At 45.6% G+C, this 17934-nt stretch overlaps 1 protein-coding gene across 3 annotated transcripts in view; it reads left to right on the top strand.

Annotated features, from left to right (window-relative positions):
* The window catches only part of zfyve28 (zinc finger, FYVE domain containing 28), a 162495-nt gene that overhangs the window by 130286 nt on the left and 14275 nt on the right, over positions 1-17934 (top strand). For 2 of the 3 annotated variants that reach the window (XM_088638097.1, XM_088638089.1), the window contains exons 7-9: positions 195-296; positions 2893-4314; positions 8856-8948. In XM_088638097.1, the coding sequence (XP_088494223.1) occupies positions 195-296; positions 2893-4314; positions 8856-8948 (1617 nt within the window). The remainder of the gene's footprint in view (positions 1-194; positions 297-2892; positions 4315-8855; positions 8949-17934) is intronic. The other variant, XM_088638106.1, reaches the window with a different exon arrangement.

Genomic DNA, 17934 nt, shown 5'->3' with positions numbered 1-17934 from the left:
CAAATTCTGCATTATAAATCATTTTTTTATTTACAAATGAAATGTTCCCTAATGTAGTATTGAAATACTTGCTTACAGAAAATAAGTGTGTTTGGGCATGTGCTGACCTCTCCGTGTTTGCATCTGAGGGTGGGTTTTTACATGCAAACGTTGCAGGACACTCAGAACTTTTCTCCTCTCTCTCTCTCTCTCAGCGGACTGGTAGTTTACTCAGAAGGGCCCCTTAATCTGGACCGGAAGGCAGAGGACATGTCAGAGCTCTTCAGACCTTTCCGCACTTTACTGAGGAAGATCAGGTGGGCTTGTCTGTCCCTGTTGCTTGTCAGTCGTAAGCCTGTAGGAGCGCGTGGCTCAGTCCAGTCAGGGCTCTAGCTGTCACATCTGCATGAGCACGCAGGGGCGAATGTCATGACCCTGCATTACTCCTCAAAACCACGGTTTGCCTGGTTCAGCTTTCATTTTGCCAAGAGGCGCTATTACTTTTCCCTATGTTTTTGTCCCATGTCGGACAGAAAACTCTTGGATGGGGGTGTTGTGGTTCAAAGCGGGAAACATAAGTGAGAAAACTTACAATTTAATTTTTATTAAAATATTTTTTTATTTTTGTGGACTCGGGTATTTTCAGTCATTATTGTGTTTGTGTACTGTAGTTATACAGTAATACATTGAGTATTCATTCATGAGGACATGATCTCTTGTAAATTCTGTATGTTATAATGGTGCTTACAAAGATGTCCAGGCATTACAAATATCAGTTCTGGTACACAGGCAAACTAAAGACATCTGAGTTTCTCCAAAATATACCTGGTAGTACCTACTTCTGTTTCGTTATTTTATATTCTATTGAAAGGTTCTGTGTAAATATTCTAACAGAAAAAATGTATACTGGAAGATTCAGTAGTCCTATAATTTGGTTTGTTTGGTGATGGGCTATTTTTCAGATGAGGCTATTTATTTGTCTTTCTTTAACAAGCATACTGCAAGAAACAGAAAGCACAAGTGCCCAGCTGTTGCACGACCACTCTCCCTGTTAAAAGGCTCTTTATGTTTCAATTACAGATCGCTATCTTATCATTAGCAGCCCGAGCTTTCTTAGATTAAGGCTATGTAGATTCTAGTCTGTTTGAGAGTCCTGACTCCTGTGAAGAGATCAGCGCCTCAGTCTGTTTAGTTTAATTGCTGGTGATACCACTCGCTGCCTCACGTCACATCCAATTAGCCTTCCCTCGTTGTGACAGGTGGCAGAGGCCTGCTGCACTAGTCTCGTGCGTCGGCGGCTTTTCCAGTTGGTTTGGGTCCTCACTTTTTTTCTCTTATTCCGGTGTTAGACCTTTTTTTTTTTAGATTATATTCTTTGTCAAAGGTGCAGTCTGAAAGGGAATGAGGGACTAGGGTGTTTTCCACTGTGCCGCCTCACCCACTGACAGGGCAGGAGCTGTCCCCAGAATAACCTGCTCTAGGGCAGAGTGCATCTGGGCATGGGGAAGGACACTACAGCAGTAAGGTTCAGAGTTCACAACAGATCCCCTTTGATTTAGAGTTGTACAGCAATACAACTGACTAATCGTGAGTGAAACACAGGGGGCTTCTGTAAAACAGGCTTTTAACTGCAGTATTTCCATCATTTCAGATGAAATATCCCATGCACTTAATTGCAACATAGCAGGTGAATCTGTCATCTTAACCTTTTAATTTCTCACAATCCTGAAAGATGGACATAACACAGTCACATATGAAAACACCTACAGATGGCAATAAGCTATTCCAGTATTTCTGAGGTACACCTAATTCACTTGTGTTACACCTGGGTGAGCCGGAGCTCACAGCCCCTGGTCTCCATGGTGACTGGCCACATTAGCACACTGAGTCAAACACCGCCCGGTGCCGTGAGAACGCGACCGGGTTGCTGTCCGTGCCACCTGCCCCCCCTTAACGGGTAAATACCTCATCAGCGCCGGTTACTGAAGTCCTGCCCAGTCCACAGCCAGACGCTCTGTCATTGAGCTTCCTACTCGTATATGGAAGGGCTCCTCGCAGTAACCAGCCTGCCGGTTATACACCCACTACTCCGCCTCGATCAGTCTGGCTCCCTGATCCCGGTTCCCCAGACAGAACCTGACAGCCAGCCAGATCCCTGTCTGTCTCCGCGGTGCTACACATCTGCAGGCGGCGTCCTTAGGAACCAACCAGATCCGCTTGGCTGTGCAGCTTCCCTGTTCTGTTCTGCTAGTCAGCCCAGTACATCCCCAGTTCTCGCCTGTCTGCTTGCCTTCACTGGCACCTAGCGAGCAGATTCCTCATCCTGTCAAACAGACACAGCGCTCTGCAGGTCAGTGTCACGGTGTAACAGCTTAAGCACGAATGTCACCACAGAGGTACCTGTACTACTGCATCACTCCAGTACTGCAGTAAGTATTTCTGCAAATTCATTTCACTCCTGGGAATAATAAGGAGAGGGGGTACAGTCCTTTTTTCATGTCCTACCTTTTTCTATGGTACATAGAACTGTTACCTCTAAACAGCTACTTGTACTGCCATCTCACTAAAGAAGCCACTTCTTTTGTTCCATTTTGAAGCTTTCATATAGCACCTTATTAGCCATCTCTGTCCTGATGTTTCTGAATGTTACTGAATCATATGAAATAAACAGAGTTTCTCTACGTGCTCTTATTAATACCCTTCAATCTGAAAAGGCTTTTTGACGACGTAATTCTACAATCAGTTACTCTGTACCGTATATGGCTTCATCTGAAAGATGCGTTCTGGAGTAATGCACTGTTGTTTGACTCAGCTTTTCAGAAAAACAAAAGGCTTTTTAAATTTGAAAATTAGCACCCCTGTAGCCTATCACACCTGAGGCTCTGTTAACCCTGTGCCCCTGCTTGTCCACAGAGACCTGCTGCAGACGCTGACTGAAGATGAGCTCTTCACACTGGAACGCAGTCTCTGCATCTCCCAGGATGGGGAATTCCCAGCAGTGCCAACCCTTCCAGAGGTGGCGGTGCCCCCGCCAGCTGTGGTAAACCCTGTCCCCACACCTCTCGCCCCTCCTGCTGTGCCCAAGGTGCCGTTGCAGCCGGAGGTGCCTCCCTCCGGCCCCAGCACCCCAGGGAAGGAGCAGCAGCAGTCCGAGCAGGTGGAAGACGCCGACCCAGAGCTGGCCTGCTCCATGCAGTACGACGAGCAGGAACTCGAGCAGCTCAACATGATGGTGCACCGCGTGGGCGACGAGATGTCCAGCCTGCTCTCCCCACCCAGCCTGTGCCAGTCTCCCGCGCGCCGCGCGGCCTGCAGTGGCAGTTCCAGCACAGAGGCGTCGCCGCGCCGGGGCCCAGCGGGGCGGGCAGGGGTGGACCAGGGAGAGGAGGACCGGGTCTTCTTCATGGAGGATCTGGACGGGGCGGGGGAGGCGCTGGCCGGGATTGAGGACTCCCCGTCTCTTGCCTGGGGGGGAGCCGCCTGCCCGTCAGAGCCGGTACCCCCCGGGCCCGCCCTCCAGCGGAGCCCCGTGCAGAACGGCTGGCCCGGAGGCGGCTCCTCCGTGGTAGAGGCTGCACTCCGCCAGAGCCAGAGCTGCCAGAGCCCCGACAAACCTGGGCTCGCCGGCGCCCCCTGCCCCGGCCCTGAGGCGCCTGAGCCTCCCGCCTACCTGAACGGCTGGGAGGCCGGCTCCGAGGATGCGGAGACGGCGGAAATGATCGCCCATCGCACGGGCGGCATGAAGCTGTCCGCCACCGTTATCTTCAACCCCAAATCGCCCAGCCTGTCCGACGTGACTGTGGAGGCTGCTGCCGATAAGCTCCTGCTGCTGCCTCAGGAGCCCGAGCCTGCCTCCCCGGGGCCCCAGAAGCTGAGCGGCCTGGTCGCCACCCACTGCTTGCTCAACTCCTGCGTGTGCTGTGGGAGCTGCGAGGACAGCCGGGAGGACGGGCTGGAGGCCTCGGGGGACAAGGGGAAGTGCACCCCGCCCAGCCCCGTCATCCACACCTCCGGCAGCCTGGCACCAAGCAAGGACGCCGCCGCCGCCGCCGCCGCCACTGGTATAGCGGACTCCTCCGGCCCGCTGGACGCCGCAGCGGCTGACAGTCGCCTGGAGCAGAGGAGCCTGCGCTGCGTGAGGTGCCTGGACCAGGCCTCGGGGACGCAGGCCGCCCCCGACAGAACCCCGCTGGGCGACGCAGGGGCCTGCAGCCACCAGAGACGAGCGGAGAGACCGAGGCAGGCCGGTGCGGGCCATGACGGGAGGACACAGCCAGCAGGGGGCGAGAGAGAGCTGGAGGACGATGGAAACCTGGACAGCAGGTCCAGATCTAGGTAAGGCCTTGTGGGTTATGCAAGGCGAGTGGGCGTGCATGACTGAATGCAGATACAGGAAGAGATAGCCAAGATTTCCAGACAGAGGGACGGGGCTGCTGTGGTCAGGGTTCTGGATTTGTTCTGGAATTGAATGGCGGTGGGTTTACCCTCCAGGTGAGACACTGTTGCTGTACTCTTGAGCAAGGTACAATCCTGAGGATCTTCAAAACTTTCAAATCCTCAAAATCTCTTTCATAAACTCACAGTTTCTTACGTCCATGGTCCACCCTTATTCCTCTGATGAAAAGGCACACAGAAGTTCTGCCTCCTGTCTTCTAGGCTGCAGATATCACCCCAGCTGACTGACCCAGAAAGCCTTCCGCTTCCTGCTTTTTAAACAGCCACCTGACCAGCTGTGTTCCTGCAACTGATCAGGTGACTGGGAGCTGCAGCTCGGTCTCCCAGAGGTTTCTGGGAAATGTGGTCCAGTTGCTCTGCTGCAACAACAGCAAAGCTCCTGGGAAGATTGCAGGAGACAGGGGGAACAATGTAAACATTAAACTAAATCTGACTGTTCTGCCATTTATCAGTCTTATACCTTCTAGAGGTAAAATGAATGCATCAACTGTAATGTAGCCCAAGGCATGGGAACTCAGTTGCATGCAAACTAGGGACCTAGTTGAAAAGATGGAAGAGGCAAGGAGCCATATTGATTAGAAAAGGGGGGCAAGCTGGAGTGGGACAGATAGGAATTGTCAAACACTGGCCTGTCAGCGCTGAAGATTGCAATTTCATGTGGTTCCTGGTTCTGGAAACATTCAGATATCTTTAGCTTCCAGCTCAAGAGCCAATGATGCCTGTGCAGAATTTCTGCAAAGATCAGGCTGCTCACCTGTGGACGTACCGTTGAGTACCCATACAGTACTCTTGGACAGAGCCTGTGTCAGTGGGAGAAGTGGAACTGCTGCAGTCTTATAAAGAGAAACATTGCAGCACACCAGTGCCTTTTGGGCAAAGCAGAAGGAGGCTAGGTGGCATGGGGGTTAGTTCTGTGGCCTCACAGCTCTTGGTTTCTATACTCAATTAGTATTGGGGTGTCATCTGTGTGGAGTTTGCATGTTCTCCTCCTATTCACATGGGTCTTTTCCAGGTTCTCTGTTTTCCACTGAAATTCGAATGCCATGCTCACTCAGTTAATTGGTGTCTCTCAATTGTCCCTGAGTGTACTGTATGTGTGCGCTCTACAGAGCTGTCCTGGCTTACGCCCTGTACTACCAGTGTAAGCTCTGGGTTTCCAGGAGTAGCAGGCTTTCTGCTAATGGATGGAGAGACAGGATGTCTTGCTCTGCATGCCTGGCTGTGTGGGCTACGTTAAGGCTAGCTGCATTGACTGCACATTCTGCAAAGGTGGAATCCAAAGGACGAGTCATGAGTGTGAGCATGAAAACCACACAAGCATTGGTGTAACAGGGCTCAGTCCAACCCAGTCTGAAACCTAGACAGCTGGAGCTCTTCCATGGAAGAGGAGCTGTTCTGTTGACGTGGGGGAGTTATCTGCTGTCTAAGGAGTCATGCTGTGTGTGCTCGGAGCCCGCAAGTAACTGGGATAGAATCCCAAGAGGATCTGGGAGAGCTGCCTCCGTCACGTGCATACATTGACTAATTTTTACCTTGTTACTACATGACTTTCAACTGACAGGTGTACCAGTCTAATAAAAAAGAATTTGACAGGGAAATCCTGTGTAAATTCCCAGTGCATTCTTTCCAAAAGTAGGGAGGGCACACCAATCAAAAACAGAAAGACGTATTCTTGGTTAACCTCAGTAATAATATATAATGTTTTTTTAAGTAATTATTTCTAAAATGTATGTAAATATTTGCTAGCCTGTTTTCACAAATGTGCTCTGTCTGGCACAGAGCCAGAATAGAAGGGCTTCAGTTCTCAGTGCAGTATGTAATTAAGTCCAGTCTCTTGACAAAATCAATGCAAAACCATCAATTTGGAAGAGAAATCTGCTCTTCTCACCGGCACAGTACAATCAGAAATGGGTAGAATGTACCTCCCAGAAATGTGTCTTCAAAAAAATTTGTAATTGAAAACTGTCTTGTCATTCTCTCTAGACAAATTAAACAAGATAAACTTTCTACTGCCTAATTAAATGTAGGGTTCTGTAAAACTGTAACACTTTGACAGCACTTGAAGTTTCTGTTTGCTGGATTTGCCTGTTCAGAGTGTTCTAGAGACCTTGTGATTCATTTTCTGTCATCTTTAAGCTGTCCGTGCCAAAACCGGAGTGTGCTGCTTTCAGCCTATTGGTGCTCACATAACAGGCTTCCCTTGGGAATCTCTGCAGACAACACTAACTGACAAGCCTAACCAATTACAAAGAGAAATATCTTCACAGTGCATTTATAATTGAACTTAAGATGTGAAAACCCCTAAGAAAAATGTTCTCGCTTGCTCAAATCTTTGAGTACAACTGCTCCTTCAGCTTCTTGTAGTTCTCCACTATAATTATTTAAAAGAGGAAGTGGCAGTCTCAGGTAGACCATTTCCTTACATTTACTGAAGAGGCTTTAGTCCCATATTCCCACCAAAAGCCAATGAAGTACTGGCTGGTATTCAGTACAGTTCACCAGCTAAGATGCATCAGCACAGACATGTTCAGAGGCAGGGAAGAACTCAGTACAGTACAGTCAAACTGTGGAGCCTATCCTACATGGCTCACAAACAGCCATTTCCTGATCTTCATTTCCCTTTCTCACAACACAGACCTTTATGCACAGTTAAGTCTTGGAACTGTGAGTACATACCAGACTGCAGCTGCATTAGGACCTGCAGTAAAGTCTAAAGTGCATCACAGGTCCTTCTGAACTGACATGCCTTGCGCATTACTGCTCTGTGCCATCAGAGCGCTCAATAAAGTGCCCAAAGCCAGGAATGGTTCGACATTTACTTTGGAAGCTCTGCGTAGCCTTCATGAGTCATTCACGAGTATTTCTCATTTCGTTTGAAATCACAGATGATATAATGACAGGAAGAGTCAGATTTTTCGAGAGGCTGTATACTTTAATTACAGCCCTGTTGGATGGAAGACAGTGTATCCCTATTTTCAAAACACAAAGCCCTTCATCTGTCACAGCCTTAGCATCAAACGATAAAAAAAAGCTCATGTGTTTGAAAATGTTCAATTGATGAATTATAGACCCTCCCAAGACAAAAATGTAAGAATGTAAAAAAAGAACCAATAAAACAGGCAGTTGGGTGTAGTCACTCGCGTCTCTAGACAAGTGTTGGAGTCTGAAGCCGTTTTGGCTCCAGGGGTGGTTTTGACAGTTTAAACTGTCTTTCCCATCTCCTTTTCTTGCATAATGAATGTAGTTTAGGAAGTTCAAAAATTGTTAATAAGCCCACTGAGCTGCAGCCTTCCCTGAGATTCCTTTCACGGTGTCCGCCAGTGCAGTGTTGCACGGATATGATGTTCCAAAGAATGAGCTAATTTTCAGGCCCTTCACATTGGTTATGTTCTGCTTGCCTGACTGAGGTGAGGAGTGCCAAACCCAATTATGTGGCAAGACAAATGGAATTTAGAGGAAAATATCTCTCTTCTTGCCCCTAACAAAAGAAAAAAATCTGAAACCTAACAAAGGATCTAGGCTCCGAGAGCACGTTGTGTCCTTTCCTTATAGTCTGTTTGTAAGTATTGTTTGTGCTCCTATGAGAACACGAAGCCTGCAGCATAAGGACAGAAAAAAGAACTGTGTTTAGAGCTCTAATTATAAGACAGCACCGAAAGAGATGCATGTAAAATGGTTTATGCTCCTCTGACTACTCAATTAGTGTAGATGAACCACTAAAGGAAAATATATTTTTCAATTTCCAGTAGAATACCGCCATTCCTGGAGTGCTCTGGTTCCTCACAACAAAAACAGTCGCTGCTGGAAGACTGTCTAGCCTACTGTGGCACAGCAGTCTCTCTCCTGAGCCTCGCGAAAGGCCTCTTTCTCTGGGCCTCAGTGCACTGGTGCCCACAGGGGGATCTTCTCCAGCGAGGGGCAGGGTTCAGGAAAAAGCAGATCTAGTGGAGGTCATCTGCAGGTACTGCACTGTCCCTTTGGACACTGCTAGCAGTCCCTCAGTCGTCCATTTTTTAGTAGTTTGCGGCAACATAGGTTTTCATTTTTAAACCCAGTTTTCTATTTTGGCTCAGGAATCAAAGCGGTATATACAACGTGTTGTGAAATTATCTGAATTACAGAGATGTTGGTAAGCTAGGATGTATGTGGGATTCAGAGATTTCTCATATGACTCACATTAAAGAGCACTATGACTCCCACCCATCAATGCTGTATTCATTCGATTCATTTGTGCATCTCTGTATGTGAATGGGGGTTGTCTGTAATGTTGATTATATTAACCTGTTTGTGTTTTTGCATGTTCATTTGTTGTTTCTCTGCTAGCTGTTTGCCCACGTTTTGAAGATTGTGGATTCTTTTCTGTTTCCCATCTGTTTTAGATTTTTCTTTGTTTTTGTTTTTTTTCTCCCTGTCATCTTCAGTTCTCAGGATTCATCTCTCAGCTCCGTCTCCAGAAGTGACTGTGAGAGCGTATCCGTCACCACTTGTAGCCTGTCCAGCACATACACACCCAGGTAACCTCTGTCTGCAAGGCTACAAACACTCACAGAGGCTACATTAGCAAGCACTTTCCCTCTCTTTCCCTCCTTAGTGGGTGCCCTCTTGACAGTATAACAGGGAAGGACAAGGCACAGGAATGAGAAATAAAAAAACAGTTACATTGCTATTTTATGCTTGTTTAAAGGGAATACACATTTGCACAGTATGTTCTTCAATCTTAAGTGGGAATTCTCATTGTCACATAGCCAGATACAGTGTGAATAATACTCAGAAGGAGCCCTGACCAGCACACAGGTTGTGGTCTGCAACCAGGATTTCAGTCCTGGGTGAAGTCATACGCTAGCTGTGACCAGGATTCTCCAAGCAGAAGCATGTTATTGGCACCACCAAGTGCGATGTGGGATTAGTAGTCTTGACTCTCTGTGACCCCTGTAGCTCAGATGAGAGGAATGTAGGTGGGTGGGTCAGAGGAGTCCACCTGCACTTTCTCACTCTGTGTGCAGTCATGGGGTTCATAGCTTTGAGCTGAGACATGAGAAACATAATCGCTATTCCACATCAGGAGGGTGCCCTCGAGTTCTTGGATGGAAAAAGAATGGTCTGATCTCACCGTGGTGTTACCGTTGGCAGTGCTATGGAGCCACACGGCAGCTATCAGTGGGGAGGAGAACAGAGTGATTATTAGGAGGCCATGATTGGTAAGGGCCAATGGGAAGTTTGGTCAGGATGCTGGGGTATCACCCCTGCTCTTTTGGAGAAACGCCCTGGGATTTGTAATGAACACAGAGAGTCAGAACCTCGGTTTTACGTCTCATCCGAAGGACGGTGCCTTTTTGCACTGTGATGTCCTCTTCACTACCCTGGGGCATTTGGACCCACACAGACCACAAGGTGAGCTGCTGGCTAAAATGTATAATTTATAATATAGCTGCTGGAGATAAATCTATTGGTTGGATTTTCATATTTTGGCTCATGCTTTTCTTAGAAAGTATGATGCCATACACCAGCCTGATGCTTTTAGCCTTTCAGTGGCCAAAAATCAATCTACAACATCTTAGAAATTAACTTGAACTTGAACTTGAACTTTATTGCCATATGTAACCAGTACTGGTACAATGGAATTCTTACTTACAGAAAGTCTCTCGATTGTAAAACAAGTGTAAAAAAACAAAACAAAGTGCAAACAGTGCATCAAGACAATATACAAACAAACAGTAGACAATGTGCAAGTAAACATGTAGACAGTTTGAATGTAAACAATACAGACGTGTAAACAATGACTGGAGCCTTACGGATTTGCACCCTGCTCAGAGTCTTCTCAGCTTTCTCTGTGTACCAATATCCCACTGTGAACTCCTTCAGAATTTTTTGATGTTCGAATCCAATCTTGACTGCTGCAGTTTTGATTATTGACCAAGCTCAGTCTGTTCTCACGCGGTCAATTACCCATCACGAAGAACATGAACTGCACTTCTTAGCCGCTTTTCTTCTGCAAGCTGCCCTGTTTGATTGGTTGGAGGAGAACGGTCTGGTCTCTGATCTGCAGATGCTGGACGGAGCATCAATGTCTGGGCTCTTGTATGCTTTGGAAGCTTGTGCAATGACCATAATCAAGCAAGACCAGTGTCTCATTAAATTTGACTCAAACCTTGCACAGGTACTGGCTTTTCTGTTTAGAGTTAGAGTTTCATGGAGTCACCTTAATTTCACAATGCATTGAGCTCTTGGAGGTGATCTCCAGGTTCTCCAGACAATTTACCTCCACATCACATCCGTTGCATGTGCTGCAAGTTCAGAGCAGGGTGAACACAGGGAGATGCTCGTCTCATGATGGATGCATTCCTCAGGTGTAAGAAGCCCACAGGTGCGTACACTTCTAAACAGTAAGACAGCCAAGCAGAGTTCCGGTGAGGGTTTGTGGCTCGGTAGGACCTCATTTCCTTCTTGCCTTTTACGCGCCTGAGCACCTGTGCCCACAGCTGTGTTCCATTGTCCATGTGGTTTACGTGGTCAGCTAGCTGCACGTGTTGTCTGTGTTAGTTGTGTGGCTTCCAGAACCAGGACACAGCTGGGGGTAACACAAAAGAAAGGCTGACAGGGTGTTCTGTCAACAGCGGTCTCAGACTGAACACATCCCCTAATGGTTATTGAGTGAAGGACCGTTGTGTAAAAATAACAAAGTGTCTTCTGCACACAATGACGTACTGTTCTGTTACAAAGGTTCCACCCAGGGCATTATCTAGCCCACAGTTTTGCTGAAACTGCAGAGCATACGAATCGGATCCCCTGCTACTGTTGTTGCGTGATTTGCTGTTTTGCCACATCTGTTTGCCTGCTGATGTTTTGCTGCAGGACATCTTTGTCATGATACGAGTAGGTGATATGAGCAGGCATCACTGAGAGGAATGGTTTAGATACAGCCACACAGATAGAGATTATCACTTTGAGCATCTGAGCGCAGATAGAAAACCCTCCTATCAGATAGTACTGATGCACGAGGGCATAAGGATAAAAATGATTGCTTTTGGGAATTTATGTCAGAGGTGATTAATGTTGCATTGGGTCACGAACGGGATTCTGAGAGACAGCAGTGCTAATCTAGAATGAGATCACTGAAGGTGTGGTACCAGTACGTGGGCAACATGTGGCTAAGGGGCTCTAACTGGGCATGTCTGAAAATTATGAGCTGTTGTAGTGATGCTTTCGCTGTCTAGGAGCCTAGGGCAGAGATGCAACAGGATTTCTGGAAGGGGGAATTTTAGGTTTATATAAATATCTAAAAAATACCTGACAATCAAACAGTTTGGAAAAAACAGGACAATATACTTTTTGGGCCTACGTCGCCCATTAGGTTGTTAGTATCTAATTGATCAGAGGATCTCACCTTGAAAGAAGCCAGGGAACTGGGTTTAATAACATGGCTGGCTTGCTTGTTCCACACTCCCACAACCCTTTGAGCTCAGGAAGGGTCTCCAGTCCTTGGCTGTAGTGCTCTTCCATTTGTCTTCTGATTTGTGTTTCACTGTTCACTCTGAAGAAGTCTGCTGGGATGTTTTTGTTGATGCCTTTGAAAACTTTGAATGTTTGCATCAGATCGCCTCACAGTCTTCTCTGTTCAAGACTAAAAAGGTTCGGTTCCTTGAGCCTGTTAGTGTAGGACAAAAGCCTCAAAATGTATGTTTGCTCTTCTCTGGTCTGATTTCAGACCAGCAATATCTATCTTTTATATGTTACTAAATTACCACAATATTCTAAATGAGGTCTTACTAGTGTGTTATACAATTATATTGTAACATGCTTTGTAAATGAACATTTTCAATGCCATATAATAAGATTTTTTAGTAGTTATTGAAAGTGAGAAGTTGTTCTCAGCTGACTTTGCATGAAGATCATATTAAGTTGAATAAAAAATGAAAAAATGCACATACCTGTGCATTCAAGCAGCCCCCTTACCTTGCCTCAGTGTTGTCACTTACAATCTCCAACATTTACCTGTCCTTACAGGTGCAGTTAGCTTAGATCATATCCTTGATTACTCAGGAGGTGAAGTGTCAGCAAACTTCTTCCCAGCCCAGCTTGGCTGAATCATGCTTTAATTGCACACTAGCTCCATCCTGCCAGGAGTGCTGGCAAGAAAGAGGAGGTTATCTGTGTGTGTACATGAGTTTGGAGCTGACAGCAATCTGACACGCTGTATGGGGCTTTTGAATGTTATTTCTTCATATGGACAATGGCTTCTGGATCGGCCACTAAGAGGAACGCTTCCTTTATGCTCTGCACCCCTTTTGAGAAATCGCATAAATAACTTCCTTGCAGTGGACGCGATTTGAATTACTTCAGTTACATTTTTAAGTTTTGCTAATTTTGGGAATTTTTCGGTGAGATTAAGTCTTCTCTCTTACGGGAAGCAGACCCCAGGCCCAGCAGAGAACAATGTCAGTGGTCTCTGCCTGTCTGTTCATGTCCTCCATCTACCGAAGGGGTACAACTAGCTCAGTCTTTCAGGACATACAATGGAGTTTGCAAAAACGCACCTGGCTGGACAAACACAACTTTTTTGTTGTTTATGTTGAATTGGTGTGATCAAAATGCGCCCAATGTTTAACTGAGAACAGTCAGATGGGAAGTGTAAGGTCCCTGAAAGACACCATTAAGAGCGGGGTAATGGGAATATCACCATTCTCAGCACAGCGCAGTCCTGGTGAAAACACTTGCACGACTGCATCAGTACCAGTTGAAATCTCTTTTTGGTGTACACAGATGATCCTTAATGCAAACGGATAATTCTTCCTAGCTTATGTGTATAGAACTTGCTTTAAAAACTCTTTCACGTTAATCCATAGAAGTCTGTACCTCTTTCTTTCCTGGGGGTAAGCGGAAGTGTTTCGGGCACATTTTAGTGGTAGAAAAGGAAAATGTATCCTTTAAAACAGGATTCCATACTCTCTTTGCCCAAAGAGTTGTGGGAGACTGGAACAAGCCACCCAGTCATGTTGCTAAAGACAATACCTTGGCTTCTTTCAAGAAACAGCTGGAGAGAATCCTTAAATTGGTGAACTAGTATCTATCATATGGGACCTCCTCTCATTTGTCATCTTTCTTTGGTTGTTATGTCTTTTCTGTACCTTATTCCTCAGTGTACATGTACAGTAGATAGCTTCTGGTGTTTTCCAGCATCCACAGATTTCCCTTTTTGATCCTTTCACAATAGCTGCAGTGAAACTGGAATAAATCACTAAGGATAGCTTCCAGTTACTGAGCAGGGTCATTCTCATAGCCCTCCCATTGCAGCTGTCCTGGAAAATTGAAATACAGCTTAAGTGAATGTTTTAATATAGCATTTTGGTCAAGATGTGTTTTAAATGAGGCTATTGATTAAAGTCCTTTGAGGATCATTACAGGCCTGTGGAAGAGCAGAGCTCAGCAGAAAGTGAAAAAAAAGCATTGATTTCACACTTAATCTGCTGCTAGTTTAGTGGACGCTTCAAATTAAGTCTTATTATGCACACGCTATTATACGTTCAAGAGTATTCAAAAGTACACATTTATATGGCCACTCTAATTCAAATGGTGATAGGAAATTTCATATCTGTATGTGACAGCAGATGGGAGCAGATTTCTACAGAGTAGCACATTTTCCATACAGGAAGGTGTGCCAAAATTTGCAGCTCATGAATTTGCATGTAAACAAGAGAGATCAGCAGTCCTTTGTTTTGGGGAAATTTTACACTCCTGATACCCCTCCGGGGGTGTGATGCCGATGCTCACTGTGTTCCAATCCCATACAGCCCTTCTCAACAGAGATTAAATTCAATCAAGTGTCACAATGTAGAGAAACTGCCTATTAACACTACTGGTGCTGGTGCTGTTAACTAAGAAAGTTCAGTATCTTCAGCCCGTCAGTATAGGAGATTCCTTTAAGTCCCAGAAAACATCTGGCTGCTTATTTCTGGACTGATTCCAGAGCAGCGGTATCCTTTTAACAATATTCTTTTTGGTAATGACCAAAATTACACACTCTATTTCAAGGGAGGCCTTGTTAGTACATTGTTAGCATCTTACAATTTTAGCATCCCTTATTTTGAATTCAGCACTCTGTATTGTGACAGTCTGTTGGGAGTGTTGTAACAGGATCTTTAAAAGATCCCAAATACACAGCTGTAAGTTTAAAAAATGCCAGTGCTTTGTATTTATAGTGCAGGAAATAAAAATAAAATGAAAGTACACTAAAACAGAAGACTGATCTTCTTTTTGAGCTACTAACTTCTGCTTGAAGTTTCTCTCTATCACAGCTGAGCAGATAAACTGCGTACCAGCCTCAATCAAACAATTCTTATCCCCCCCCCAAGAATCTTCTTAAAGACCTCCACATGTTTAAACCCAGATTAGTTTCACAATACCTCACAGATCCTTCAGTCTGCCGTGAAGGGGACACAGAGAGACTCTGCCCTTCAGACATCCACTGACTAAAACAGGGAGCTTCTGCTTCCTGCTCATTAAACAGTCACCTGACCAGTTGTCCTCTTATAAGCCATGCAAACACAGGGAGAACATACAAACTCCACACAGACAGCACCCCAGCTCCGGAATCGATTCCAGGGCCCCAGCACTGCAAGGCAGTAATTCGAGCCACTGCGCCACTGTGCCACCCCAGTTTTATACAGTGTTTGCTAATCCTCTTGTTCTGGGGCATTAAGATTGAGGTGAAGCAGATCCTCTCCTGTTTACAAACAGACCATCTTTGCTAAAAGCTCTTGGCCGTACACCAGTTCTTCGAGTACAATCTACTGCCCCTGCTGCTCGGACCCTTGACAGGAATAGGCCTTGAGATCAATTGTATGTTCTGTTTTTTTTTAGCTTATGTCCATGTGTTTTTAAATAATCTTTTACATTTCAGATATATCTTTTGTGCCAACGTGCTCAGCCACTGTGCTGAAATCGAGTCTATTTGTTTATGTAATATCTTCTCCCAAATCACTGACCCTGGGTCGTATTTAACTACACACTTTGTGCTGAAGCTTTTATAAATGTTGTGGATGGCATTGCCATCTGATAGAACTTAGCTATTGTTACTTAGTGATTTATTATATATAATTAATGCATTGAGCTATTTAATTACTATTTAGCTATTAATAACTAAAGAGTCACCATGTGACCTGAGAGCCCTGTGAGCAGTGGAAGAAGCCATCTGAAGCCAGGGGTCTGGAGTATCCCCATGTCTACTGGTTTCTTTTCCAACACATCGCCAGTGCTCATCGCTGCCTCTAATCCACCTGCTTGCTTGTTTAGTCTTCTTTATGCACTCAGGCCCCGGGATCAGGAATACTCCAGCAGAGCTCAGTCCTGGTCCTGCGTGACCCCTCTGATTTCTGTTTCTCGTTCCAGCCAAGCTCATAGTCAGAGGCTGATTTATTTCAGATTTTTCTGTTCAATGTAACTTTTTAATGTGCTTTCAGCTCCTAAAAAGCTGAATGAGATTTGCAATTGGGATTAACTGTTTGCTAATTGGTGGGTTTCAGGACTGCCTGAAATGCAAGCAACTGGACTTAAGCAGAAGGGAATATATGAAGACTGTTTTGTTAGAAATCAAGGAGCAAATTCTTAATAACCAAGTTGAGGATAGAACATACAGAGTCCTAAAAGGTCACAGGCAAGTTACAGGCACTAAATAGCAGTAGTGCAGACACAGGGCATTCTGGCACCAGGACTGAGTACAAGAGCTCTAGAAAATGAAAGTGTCTTTCTTGTAAGCTCACATTCATAGATTTATTTGTTTTTTTGCTGTCTGCACTCTGCCCTTCTCTACATCAAATGGCACTTGCCAGACATTTGCAGTTTTGAATTGCTTGCAATAGTGATAATGCACCTGCAAAGCAAAGCAGAGGCTCAGAGTGGAAAGGTTGTGGCCGGGGTTTGAAGTGGTGATGTAGTCAGTCAGACTGAATTTTTGTCTTTACCAGGTTACCTCGGGTTCTAATGGAGCTGTTAGTGGGGCAGACAAATCAGGCATCTTTCAGTGCCATCTCTCAGTTCACTCTCGGCAAGACTGCCGTCAGGATCAGCAGTAGTAGTTTAGTTTATTGCGTTATGTACACGTACATCGGAATTCTTAATCACACTGATCTCTCTGGACACACACAGTACAGCAGTACAGCAGACAACACCACACAATGTAGACGACAGGAACAATAAATATGTTGTGGAAAAATAAATATGTAGTAGTGAGACCAAAAAAAAAGGGGTAGACTATATAAAAGGTGCAGAGTGCAGATGTTTATTAAGGCCCTGCAGTTAGCTGTTGAGGATGCGCGCTGCAGTGGGATAGAAGCTGTTCTTGAGTCTAGTGGTCCAGCAACCTGATAGCAGTTCCCTGCGCAGGCCTCTTTCTCCTGAGTCTCGCAAAAGCAGGGAGCTTTACATCCAGAGCACAAAGGAGTCCCTGGACGGGTGAAACCTTCAGGCGCATCGAATCAGTGCAGACGGAAAATGTGGAAAAGCCATTTATTCCCTGAACTACTGGAGCTGCTGGGAGCAGCAGGTTCACACTTCTTGTTCATAGTCCCCTGAGCATCAGCTGTCACAGTGGTTAGGAATGAGTTCGGTGCTTCGGAGCAGCATTTCTTTCCAGTCAGTGCAGTTTCGTCAAGTAACCCCTCTCGGTCTCTCCTCTGACATCGAGCACACAAAAAGCACATTCAAAATCGAGCACACATTTCACTTTGTTTTACTGTCTTTTCTGTGCTTTTTATTATTGTATTAGCTGAAGGATATGGCTTATGGTATATGGCATAAGGGAAACTTCAACGCTATTTTCATATTTCAGGGTTAGAAAGAATCAGCATTGATGAGGGTTTTGCAAACCACAGTAAAAGAAAAATGTACACAGTAACTTGGAAAGCCTCCAATTTACACCACAAAATAGACACAATTTACAGATATGCGCAGCATCGTGTTCTGCGATTCAGAATGAGGCAACAAATGTTCCCGTGACGTGAAGTGGCCCTGTGACATTGTAGACAAGCAGGCTTGTGAATACATCTTTTTTAATCCAATAAAATTATTGTAACGCTTACGGCCGACAGGGCGCTGTGTAAGAGCCGGCGTACCAGAGCGGGTGACGTCACCGCCCTTCCCTGTGATAGCAGGACCACAGCTACTGGGCTGTAGAGAGATCTCTCTTTGGCTCACGGGGCTAGGTCGCTGCAGAGAGACGCGGAAGTCCCGGGTTCGAGCCTCAGTTGGGATGGGGCCGACCTAATGCGGCAAGGGCGCCCGCCTGAGCCCCCGTTGCGTTACATTATTATTGTTGTTGTTGTTGTTGTTATTATTATTTTTTTTATATAATACTTAGGGGTTGGTGTCAGTGTTGTTCAGCATCCTTTATGACTAATCTGTGTGTGTTTCTCGTATATATACAAGTAGGATTTGTAGAAAGCCTTTATTTTCCTATTGTTAGTTGAACAGATTTCTATAATGAGACAGTGAGAGCTGCATTGTGAA

This window comes from Lepisosteus platostomus, chromosome 1, assembly GCF_059453375.1.
Source record: "Lepisosteus platostomus isolate fLepPlt1 chromosome 1, fLepPlt1.hap1, whole genome shotgun sequence".
Classification (NCBI taxonomy): domain Eukaryota; kingdom Metazoa; phylum Chordata; class Actinopteri; order Semionotiformes; family Lepisosteidae; genus Lepisosteus; species Lepisosteus platostomus.
Note: the sequence above shows the minus strand (reverse complement) of the source record. Positions and strands in the feature narration are given on the sequence as shown.